This window comes from Sitophilus oryzae, unplaced genomic scaffold (genome assembly GCF_002938485.1).
Source record: "Sitophilus oryzae breed Bouriz unplaced genomic scaffold, Soryzae_2.0 scaffold_111_pilon_pilon, whole genome shotgun sequence".
NCBI lineage: Eukaryota > Metazoa > Arthropoda > Insecta > Coleoptera > Curculionidae > Sitophilus > Sitophilus oryzae.
This window is the reverse complement of record NW_022145749.1, coordinates 3,218,579-3,230,465: the sequence shown is the minus strand read 5'-3', so window position 1 is coordinate 3,230,465 and position 11,887 is coordinate 3,218,579. Positions and strand designations below refer to the sequence as shown.

General features: G+C 33.6%; 1 protein-coding gene across 4 annotated transcripts in view; it reads left to right on the top strand.

Moving 5' to 3' along the window:
• The window catches only part of LOC115883993, a 29,634-nt gene extending 20,788 nt beyond the window's left edge, over nucleotides 1–8,846 (top strand). For all 4 annotated transcript variants that reach the window (XM_030902446.1, XM_030902437.1, XM_030902421.1 and 1 more), the window contains 3 exons: nucleotides 3,518–4,434; nucleotides 4,499–7,165; nucleotides 8,709–8,846. In XM_030902446.1, the coding sequence (XP_030758306.1) occupies nucleotides 3,518–4,434; nucleotides 4,499–7,165; nucleotides 8,709–8,785 (3,661 nt within the window). In that variant the 3' untranslated portion in view covers nucleotides 8,786–8,846. The remainder of the gene's footprint in view (nucleotides 1–3,517; nucleotides 4,435–4,498; nucleotides 7,166–8,708) is intronic.
• The last annotated feature ends 3,041 nt before the right edge of the window (nucleotides 8,847–11,887 follow it).

Here is an 11,887-nt window from a genome sequence, read left to right as displayed (position 1 = left end):
TTTCAGCTCTGTCTAAGAGCACACACCAGATGTAACATTTAATAATTTTTTGTCTCAGCTTTAAGTTCAGACTATCGTTACAAAACAGTAATATCATCTTCTGGAATATTGTACGGGCCGATTCAATCCTGCATCTAATTTCCCTATCCGGGACAAGTAGTTTCTCGGTGATGTAGCATCCAAGGTATTTAAAATTGGATACTCTCTCGACGTTCTCTCCATTTATCTGTAGTGACGCGTTGAGGTATGGCTGGCGCGGCGACTGAAGACCATGAACTTTGTCTTAGAAACATTTATATTCAGTCTCATTTCCTGTACCATTGCATTAACAGAATCTATGAGATTTGGAGATCATGACACAAGATAGCCGTATCGTCAGCATAGCGAATGGTGTTTATCAGCTCAACGTTGATTTTGACCCCGAATTCTTTTTCATATAAAGCCTCTTTAATATCGTCATTATTATTTGTCAAATATGCGTTTTAGGGTGTTGAGATCAGTATATATTGCCTAGAAATTTTTAAGTTGTATTAATTGGGTGAGCTCCGATTTTATTAAATTCATGTAGGTATTTTAGGGTTTTATTGATTGCCTTAGGGTCTTATTGATGCAGTTAATTTGTGTTTAGTTAAAGCTACACACGTTTGCATAGTATTTACTTCATATGCGGCCTCGACGGGCAAAAGTGTTCTACCAGTGTCTCTTTTCTCGCGTAAAATAAGTAATAAACTTTGCGATGAGAACTTGATCATTCTTGCTAAATTGACAACGCACTTTAGTAATAAAAAAATAATTTTAAATATAATAAACGTTAAAATCAAATGACAATGACAACTCCTAAAAGCAAATTTTGACAGTGATCAATATCCGCCAATAAAATTATAACCTCAAATCAAATGACAATGGCAGAAATAATTTAAATACAAATAATATTCATTTTTTAATTCTCCATTTCTCCACAAACAAAAGAACAACTAAAAACAAAATACAACTTTAAATACACATATGTATGTAAGTATGTCCATATAAGCGATACCAAATAAACTTTTAGTAACGTCATCGAAGGCGCGATTATTAAAACCATTGTTGGTAATTTTTAACAAAGGAATAATATACAGGATGTTCCATTTAAAAAAACATCCCGAACCACTCACACTTTTTGAGCCACCCTGTGGAACCCTGTTTAAACTATTTTCCTGAAATACATCCTAACACATACTTTAGGTTGGCACTTATACAAGATTCCTAAGTTTCTTATTATAGTAGCTACAGATTCCCGACGCACTGTTACCGGGCCCGTATAAAGTACCGTATGATCGAATAAAAACGGCACCAGCGATGGCTATGAAAGAAGATCGTTGTCATTTTATATGTAAAATTATATGGGAAATGTCATTGATCGTCATTTCATAGCCATCGCGGACGCCGTTTTTATTCGATCATACGGTATTAGAAACGACTTTGAACAGTGGCAACCCCTATTTGCGGTAACTTTTTCATAGACAACCTTAAAACATCATCCACAGAATAAAAATAGCTTTAATTTGAAATATAAACGATCAAAACATTTTATGAACGTAATGTCGTCCCCAAAATCAATAATTATTATTAATTAATTAAACAAATTTGCGGCAACTTTTTGATTGGCACCCTGTTAATTGTGTATTGCTCTATTCGTAAATATACGAAAAAACTGGGTTTTTGGTTAAAATTGTGATGAGCCCAATAATGACGTCACCAACCCATTTCATCTGGGTGTCAAGTTAAAGAGAGAGTTTGACAATATATGACGTGATGTTGAACGATAACTGAACAAACAATATTTTTAGCTTTTCTACCATGTAATAGTTATACCTCTGTTACAAATACAGGATTATCCAATGCTTTGAAATAGCACCATATCAAATTTTCTATCTGAGCTCTATACTCCAAGTGTATAAAATATTTGTGCAATAGTAGCGCACATTTTAAAACACCTTGTGTTTTATATCCTAAATAAATAATGACCTTTTTTGGCTAAATAACCTTTTGTTCAGTTAAGAACTTCCTATAACCTAACTTTAAAATAGTAATAATTTTTACTTTTTCAAAAAAGTCGTAAACATACTCGTAAACATATCAACAATAAATATACTTTTACCTAATTTATTTGTTGGACGCGCGGTACTGCTACTCTGTCTATCCTTGGTCAGGTACAATCGTTCACGCACCAAATTTGAATATGAAGTTTGAAAATTGATATACCTCAAATCGGTGCGTCTCAAAAGTGGCTTACTCCTATAACTTTTATATTTTTTTCAGATAAAAAATCGAGATTTATTGGAATATTAATATATAACATATATTAGGATTGATTGACGTATTCAATTGTTTTCTGTCACTTCCTGTTTCACCGGAAATGACTACGACTTTTGTTTTTTAAATGGTACCCTCGGTGTTTTGTTGCTTTATTCGATAGAAAATGACACTCTGAATAGAATGACATATCATATGTCAAGTTTCGACATTTTCGAATTTGGTTTATATGGAATTGCAACATGCGATTCATAACGACAATTTCACTCCAAATACCAAGTGTGTGGTACCAAATTATTCATAAAAAATCCTTTTTCCAAATATGCTAATGAGCCACCCTCGTTCCATTTGAAAAACCTGATATATGATTAAAAATACGATTTGAGCATTTTCTAGCTGGTCAGGACAAGCCACTAAAAACATTAGACGATCAAATCTATTTTTCCAAGGCTCCTTGATTAAAAATTAGTGTTTTTAACACTACCATGACACTCTATATTGAAATTTAAAATTTAATTTTGTTTTAAGCAAAAATATCAAAAATTGACATATGATAAGCCATTCTATTCAAAATGTAATTTTCATACCGCGGGTGCCATTTAAAATGAAAAGTTGTAGTCATTTCCGGTAAAACAGAAAGTGACCAAAAACAATTGAATACGTCAATCAATCCTAATTTAAGTCATATACTAACATACCAAATCTCGTTCTTTTATCTATTAAAATAAAAAAGTTATAGGGATGAGCCACTTTTGAGACGCACCCGGTATAACTATAAACATAAAATTAGTTTCTTACTGAACACACTTGCATTCTTTGGAATATAAAAGTATGATAAAAGCTTAAAAGTATAAAAACAAGCATGGTATATACGCAATGAAAATTAGCTTATTAGTCTTTTAAATATATTTAATTGGTACTTTTTCAACCATAAAAATTGTACTTATCGTGTAAGATATTAAAAACGATGATAATTATCCTTCAATTATTATTGTTAAGTATATATTATTGTAATTTTGTAGTTTTTATTGCAATTGAAAACATCTATCAATAACACAATAAAATATCATTGTAGTGTTTATCACAAATAAAATACATGATTTGATTTTTTTTCGCAACACTAGGTCACCCTGTATGTATTTCTGCATTTTTTATGATGAATATACAATTATTGTTAATAAATAAAAATATTAATATCAATATTAAATAAACTTATTTTCAGATATACATCAAAGCGGAAATACAGCAATACCAATAATGCAATAAAACTATTTCAAAATATAAAATCTCAAAAAAACAGCGATCATGTTAAAACTAATACCAACTACAAACCACCGTTAATCCAAAATAACACCAGTGAAGTAAAAGAAAAATGTGCTAGTAAGAAAACGGAAGATTTTGAAAAACCCCTAATAAAAAAGCGGGACATATCAAAGGATATGTTAAAGTTAATAAATGACCTAGATTTTTGCAATGAGAAAGAAGAGCTGCTTCTTTTTAAACCAAAAGATAACAAGAAGGTAAACTATGAGACCATTCAAAAGCGAATAGCAAGTGAAACATTCCTGCTTGATAAGAAAATCTCAAAAACAAATGGAATTAAGGCCAACATAAATAAATCAAAGTCTATGCTAACAATTACATCTCGTGCAATATCAACTCAGAAAAGTCAGTCGACCGATGAGAAAATGATGCAAAGAAAGAAAGAGTTCGTTGCCAAAAAGAAATGTAGAAATATCAAACCATCAATGAAGGCAATGATATGCAGAAAACCTTGCCCGACAATGGCTGCTTGTCAGCAGGCAGGTAAAGCAAATCGGCCGGCGTGTAAGGTAGACAGAGTACCGGTTTGCTGTGAGAAAGAGGAATCTCCTTATCCTGCTTACTCTGATAGTGTTCAGGAAACTATCAAACCCTTCACCAAAACACCGCAGTTTAACTGTAATAGGACACAATATGGATTCTACCCTAATTTTAAAAAGGAATACGAGCCTTTAGAAGAGCCGAGAGATAAAAAGAAACACTTCAGCACATCGGCGTGGAAGAATCTGGTGTTTTCTAAAAACGACTTGAAATACACAAACGGGCGTTTAGTAGCCAATCCAGCCGAAAGGCCTATTTTAGAAGTGCCAGCAAAAGGTAAGGTAAGACTGTTTTTCACAAGAGAATTCTATTAGATAATTATATGTTTTCTTGTTTACAGCAATTCTAGATGAGACAGTTCGATCAGCAACGAATCGTCACCCATATTCAACCAAAACCTTTATAATTCGAAAACCAGTGGCGTGCCCAAAAGCAACAGCGTCTAAATCTGTTTGTCCCGGTCCTAAAAAACACCCTTCTTGTACCCCTCCTGAACTGGTTAGATGTCGCCCGGATCCTATATGTAAGCACGACTACAAAGGGTGTCGAAGAAAAAGAATATCGGCACCTTTTCCTGCATTCTCTGACTGTCTAAACGAAGAAATGGAAGACATACTTACCGAATGTCCCCTGGACAGAGAAAAGTATCTTAGGATGCAACCGCGGTTTATGAATCCGCCTAAAAAACCGTTGATCCTGGAGCCTCCTCCACCAATTCAAGGTAAAATTGACCTGTTAAAGGAACAAACTTGTCTTAAGGAAAAACTATGCATTGAAGATGAGGGATTAACTCAAGTTTGCAGCGAATTTGGAAAACCTATAGAATTATTAAAAACAAAGAAACTGATAAAAGAGGAAAATCGGGATTGTCAAAGGATGGAAGAATTAAAACAACTTGGGCGTTGGCCACCTTTTACTTTAAGACAAAACAGGCACTTTTGTTCTTCCACGAATCCAACATTTTATTTGTCAAGAAGAAATATTGGCACTTTAGGATTAAATTCTATACTGGAACTAGACAATAGAAATGTAGTTCAAGATGAAAGTAATAGAATTTATATAAGAAATTATTATTCGGAAGGTGATAATTCTGACAATTACTTGTTTGCTAACAAAAATACCAAAACAAATGATGTTAGTAACCATACAATTCCGGATAACGATAAATATTCCCAATATTTTTATGGTAGAGATAATATCTGGAGACTGAAAAATCTTATAAAGTTCGAAAGACTAAATAAAGAGAGCAGGATATCAAAAAGACTTAAACGATTTTATACCACGTATAGGATTAAACATAGATACCTCATGAATAGAGGTTCGAAAAACAAAATTAACAGATTAAAACTACATAAAAGAAACGCTTCTGGCAATAGCGGATATAAAAAATTTAAAACGTCTAATAAAAAGTCAGGAATATCAAATAACTCTACTTCAAAATTCACTTTAAATGGATATCTCAATAAATCAAAGAACCCGAAGGAAAGTTATAAAGATATAAGCAAAGAGAGAAGTGAAGCTATTGCTACATTAAAGGTTCTGAAAAAATATAAGAAGGACATTGCTGATACACAACAAATTGAAAATCTTCAACCTCAATATGCTATGTTGCCAGAAATATCTAGTACTAATGTCAAAGAGTTCTCTAACCAAGAAAATATAGATCAGAATATTAGTTTAGAATATTATAAACGTAAACATGGCTTGAAAACGGAGGGCATTACATTAGACTGTAATTCTTTTAACGATTACTTCTGCGGCAAATCCAAAAGTCATGCGATCCATGTTTTTAAAAACCAGCACCGACAAGCAAATACAAACACAAATAAGTCTACTTACAAATGTGATAGTAATAAGAGTAAATTAGAGACAGTCGAATTTTTAGTTCAAGAGCATCAATGTTCAGGAGACAACAAAGGATCTACTGCCTCAAAAAATCAACAAAATGACGATTGTGAGGATGATATAAGAAAATTAGAGGAGGCCTGCATGCATAACTGCATAAAAAATATCCCTTGTGACTTACCAGAAGAAGAAAAGTGTAGAATTTGCCGGGAGGAATGTCAAAAACTTCTGACAGAAACTCCAGAGATAAAAGAGGAATGCGAGGACGAGCGTTCAAAAGTCGTAGAGCCGGAATGTCCTGAAATTTGTGATCCTCCACCAAAAAAATGCGAGAAATTCGCATTCGAATGTCCACCAAAAAAGAGACGGGTAACGACAGCTCTCATTTCTTCCCCAAAACTAAAAAAGTCAAAAAGTTTTGGTCAGATAGAAACATTCTTTCAGAAATTGGTTAATTATTTTAAGGCTAGACCCAACTGCCCCGCACCGGGTGACTGGAAAAAAGAGGCATTGAAAAAGAGAGCTGAAAAAGCTGCATCGGCCGCAGGATTGATCGTTGTCGACCCGAAATGTCTACCGCCCGATGTCCCCAGAGTTTCCAAAAACTCAAAAAGGAACTGCAATTTGTGTCCAGAAGATGATGTTCCTAACAAAATGGACCAAAGTCAGAATGACAAAAAATCTGACAGCCCGCTTGCACCACCAAAGATTAAAAGATGTTTTAGTACCTTTGTTCAGCCCTCAAGGTACTATTCCAGTCGCGTTAATTTAAGCGCCATTGAAGACATAAACAGGATTTTAAAGGAGGCTGAAGCTAAAAAGAAGAAACGTCAACGTACCAAAAAACAACATGGTTTTCAAGAACCGTTTGCGTTAAAGCTTAATGAAAAAGATGCTACTTTTTCTAAATTGCTGCAAATGTCACTCGACTTCGAGCTCGATGGAGAGATAGATTTTGCCGAATTCTGTCCTAAACATAACACGTACCCGAGAACATACTTTGGCTATTGGGACGTTTTGCCTAGCAGAGAAAATATTTTGGAAAAAGCATGGAGGACCACGATTGAAGCTTATAGACAGTATGATGTTCCAAAGAATTACGAATTCTTTAATGAGTTGTTTAATAGAGTGGAAAACGTCATTCAGAATATAGAAGATTCAGGTAAATTAAATATTAATAATTAACAATATTAAAGCTTCATTCAGAACGTCGAAATTAGTAGAATAAATTAGTGGTTTTAATTAGCGTAGAAGTTGCGTTCCTTTAATTTCAATGTAAGAATTCAGAATGTCAAAATTAGTCGTAGTAATTTTCAATTAATAGAAAAAGTTTTAACCTTTTCACTAATTAACTTCGGGCAACGGCCAGGCTACGTAGAAACACCGGTTCCCATTAGAACACCGAAGTTAAGCGATGTGAGGCGATATTAGTGGATGGACGGGTGACCGGTTCGAAACTCTGTATCGTGCTGTTTTCCAATAAAGGCAAAAGTGTAAAATCTATTGACACACACTGCTCATTCACGCCGGTTCGAGGCCAGATGAGATCGGATATCTCATGAGTAAGAGTCGATTTAGACACATGCCAAGTCGGTAGGCCATTGACCATGATATGGCCGAGGACCGCGGTTCGGATTCCGCGTAAACAAAGTAGGCCCCGTCCAGATTAGTCCAGAGTCCGTATTCTGTAACTTTGACATAAAAACGTTACGCTTTCAAAGCGGTGAGCGCAAGTATTCGATCAGCGAAACGCAAGGCAGTCGATTTTGGTATTCTCGTTGCCATGCGAATCGTGTTCTGGATACGCGTTCAGCACATATTGGCAACATCACAATTTCTGTATGTATGTAGCTAATAGTCAAAAGTTGATAACTGACGGATGTAACAATGAAAAATGTTAATGTTTCTTGAATTTCATAACCTATTGTTGAGTTATGTGAAGCTATTTTTTTATGAATATGTCATTATTCTTATTATACGAGGGAAGTATTGAAGACTCTTCTTAGCATTTTTGATGTTTTGAACAATATTTATAGCTGCCAAGTCGTAAATTATCAATTATTTATTGCGGAATTTATAGAAGAAGTCGTAATTTTCACTAAAGAGTAAGATAACGCACAAAATCACAATTTTTCGATTTTCACTAACAGTTCGACAAGCAAAACGATCCTTTAAGGCAACCGTTTTCAAAGCGCTCAGCGCAATCAGTAAAGACGCTAAGCGCGTCAGACGAGAATACCGAAATCGTTAATTAAGTGCGCGCTCAGCGAAAACTAACGTCATATACGCTGAGCGTTTAAAAGCGCTTATCGTTTTCAAAGTTACAGAATACGGGCCCTGGCAGCAAAGTGGAGACGTTAACTTCAAATCTTTACTTTACTTTAATAATTAACTTCAAAATTTGCGGGGAATGCCGTTTTGGTCTTTGATTATCATCCGTCAAGAAAAATTGTGATTAAAAATCAATAGTCGATTGTATTATAAGCTAAATATTAGGATTTCTCTATGGATGCAACTGACTACCACAAGCTGTTGCTTTGTTGATTTTTCGTGAACTTAATAAAGATTCCATTAAAACAAATTTAAATTAAATCAACATGTTTTTAACTAAAATTAAAAGCTTGCTTCATGTCCGTAATTTTTACAGTTCCTTAAATTTTATAAATTATATTTAATATAAATAAATGATATGTTTATTTTTACAGAAAAATTAAAAACTGAAAATGTGCTGCGTGAATTAGAAGAGTTCTTGGAAAAAAATTCGAAGAAAAATAAAAAGTAATTTTGTTGTTGTATAAAAATGTCATTATGTTTAGTCATAAATTAAATAACGTTGGTGGAAAGTTGTGTTTTATTTATGTTTTCCTAATGCCACTATACAGGGTGTTTTAAATAGTTTTTAGGGGTAGTATATTTCGACCCCAGATTATTAAAAAACATAATTTTCTGATAAGACGGCAACATTGCTAGTAAATTAAATTTACAAGAAAAAAACTTAGAACATAATTAAAAAGTGACATATTAATGCTGTTTTAATATAATTGTTATTTTCAATTTATTTCTGTAATCTGTACATTTTGTGTTCCCTCAATAGCCTGCAAATTTTGTGGAATACCACATAAAGTATTGTAATCGTAAAACATTTTCCGACGCACGTCATCAATCATATCGACATCATTGACATTAGAGTCTATACACCTGACTAAATGAAATTTTGGCAAAAATGTTTAAATTTGTTGTACAATTTAAGATACCAAGCAGCTCTTTATTTGACTTTATAGCGCAAATGAAAAAAAAAATAGTTTAAACCGAATTTTATTATAGCTATGTTGGTCACATTGCGCCGTTTTCAGCAAGGTTGTCTTTTATTATTTGACAATTATCCTAATGTCAGTGATTATTTTGTATAATATCGTTTTTTGACTATTTTCATAGTCTTTTTTTTTAAATTGTACTTTAGAAGCACAAACAGTTCTTCTAAGAACTAAATGTTCGAGTTTTTGTATTTCATTTCTTGAAATTGTGTGTTGAAAATATGCCGAAACATTTAAACAGTCGAAGCAAAGAGCTTGTAGCTTCCCTGATAAACTATTTTGAATGAGAACGTTACAATAAAGGTCCTTACCATATTACCCTTGACTGCAGTCAAAAAAGTAAGTTTGATAAGCACATTACTCCATTTTCAAAGTTATTTCTACGTTAGTTTTTATTAAATTCTGTGATTATTAGTTGGTCTATTAATAGCACTTGTTATTACCACTTATGGCGTTGTAAGATGTACATCAATAAATAAATAAATAAATAACCCATAATAACCCTTAGAATAATCTTCATAATGGACTAGTTGTTGCCAATATGTAATAAGTAAAATAAGCTATAAAACAAATAAATCAATTACTAAAATATTAGTTATTTAAAAATAAAACGTAAAAATCTTTAAAAAATGATATAATAAATATATTGTTTGTCACTTTTAAATTAAGATTCATCTCATAAATCCATCACTATCTGGCAGCGCTGTTGCCATCGCTTGTCACTCACGTGCATCGGAAATTGTTTTGCGATTATCATACACAGTTTTATGCAAATGCCTAATAATGTTAACGCTTAAATTTATTTAAGAAAAGAAAAAAATTAGGACCCTAACTTCGTCGGCCGGATAGCCCTAGCAGCTGTGGACATTAAAACAATATACTACTACTAACCTAACTTCGTATTTATAGTGGTTTACGTTTACAGTAATTTTGTTAAGTTATACGAATATATTCTCGTTGATTATTGGTTTGAAATAAATATGACGATGTCTTCCAATGAAAATGCAACTTGCTTAACTCTAATAATTCTAAATCTGAGCAAGAAAATGAGCTAAATGATACTCTTACGTGCTATCTCCACTCCTATCTAATTTATACACAGAAGCTATTTTCCAAGAGGCTCTGGAGGACGTGGAAATGGGAATCAAAGTTAATGGAGTGTGGATTAATAATATCCGCTATGCCGACGATACGGTCTTAATTGCAGACAATATACACGACCTACAACAACTGGTCAACAAGGTAGGAGAACAGAGCAAAGCAATGGGTTTTAACATCAACATCAAGAAAACCAAATTTATGATTATATCCAGAAACCCAGATGTGTTTATAAACTCCATTCTAACATTTAACTCAAGGCCCATAGAAAGAGTAGATACATTTAAGTACTTGGGCATCTGGCTCTCCGAAGATTGGACATCAAACAAGGAAATTAAATGTCGCATCGAACAAGCTCAGCAGGTATTCTTGAGGTTTCGAAAAGTAATTGTCTGTTCTGATTTTGACCTTAGCCTTAGATTAAGATTCGTAAACTGTTATGTGTGGTCGGTGCTCCTTTATGGTATGGAAGGTTGGACATTGAAAGCAACTACCATCAACAAATGCATCAACAAATTGGAGGCTTTTGAGATGTTGCTATATCGCAGAATCCTGAAGATACCTTGGACGGCTAGATTGACAAATGAGGAAGTTCTCAGACGTATTGACAAAGAGCGTGAATTATTTGAATTGATTAAAAAGAAAAAAATCGCATACCTGGGGCACATAATGCGAAACCCCAAATATCAATTCTTGCATTTGTTGATCGAAGGCAAGATCGAAGGCCGGAGGGGTATCAGAAGGAAGAAAATATCTTGGCTGAGGAATATTAGACAGTGGACAGGGCTACTCGATGTTCAGTCGTTAATACACACCGCCCGGAACAGAGAAGAAATGGAAAATGTTATCGCAAACATCCATTAATGGATCTGCACTAGAAGAAGAAGAAGATACTCTTACATACGACCACTATGTAAAAAATGGAAAAATACACAATTTACCGTGCAGTAATTAAATTACTACACACAGTAAGCAAAACGCACGAAAAACATAGTTTCTTCTGTGCATTCCATTCGTGAGTAAGTAATGCATTTCTGTGCACATTCCATTCGTGAGTAATATGCTTTATCCACGACTCGTCTATAATTTGATTATTATACATGAGTTTATGAAATAATAATAATAATATTCTAGTGAATAATGGTTTCATTATTCACCACTTCCACGGATATGTCGATCCAAACTCCAAACAAGAGCTGTGCTTGATCCAAACCGGCTTGGAATGCGATTGTACGCACAAAATAAAAAACAAAGGTGGCTATGAAAGCATTGAAATGCCACGTCACGTTGCGTTGTCGCGCTGTTGTGGTTGCTTTATACTCGTTCAATATTTTTTTGACATTAAAAATAAAAGCTTATTTTTAGCTAAATTAGCTAAAAATAAAAATAGCTAAAAAGATAAATTTTTTTGATAGTCCTGGATAAAGTATAGTATTCTACTCGCATATAATGGCTGTTATTCACTTGGATGA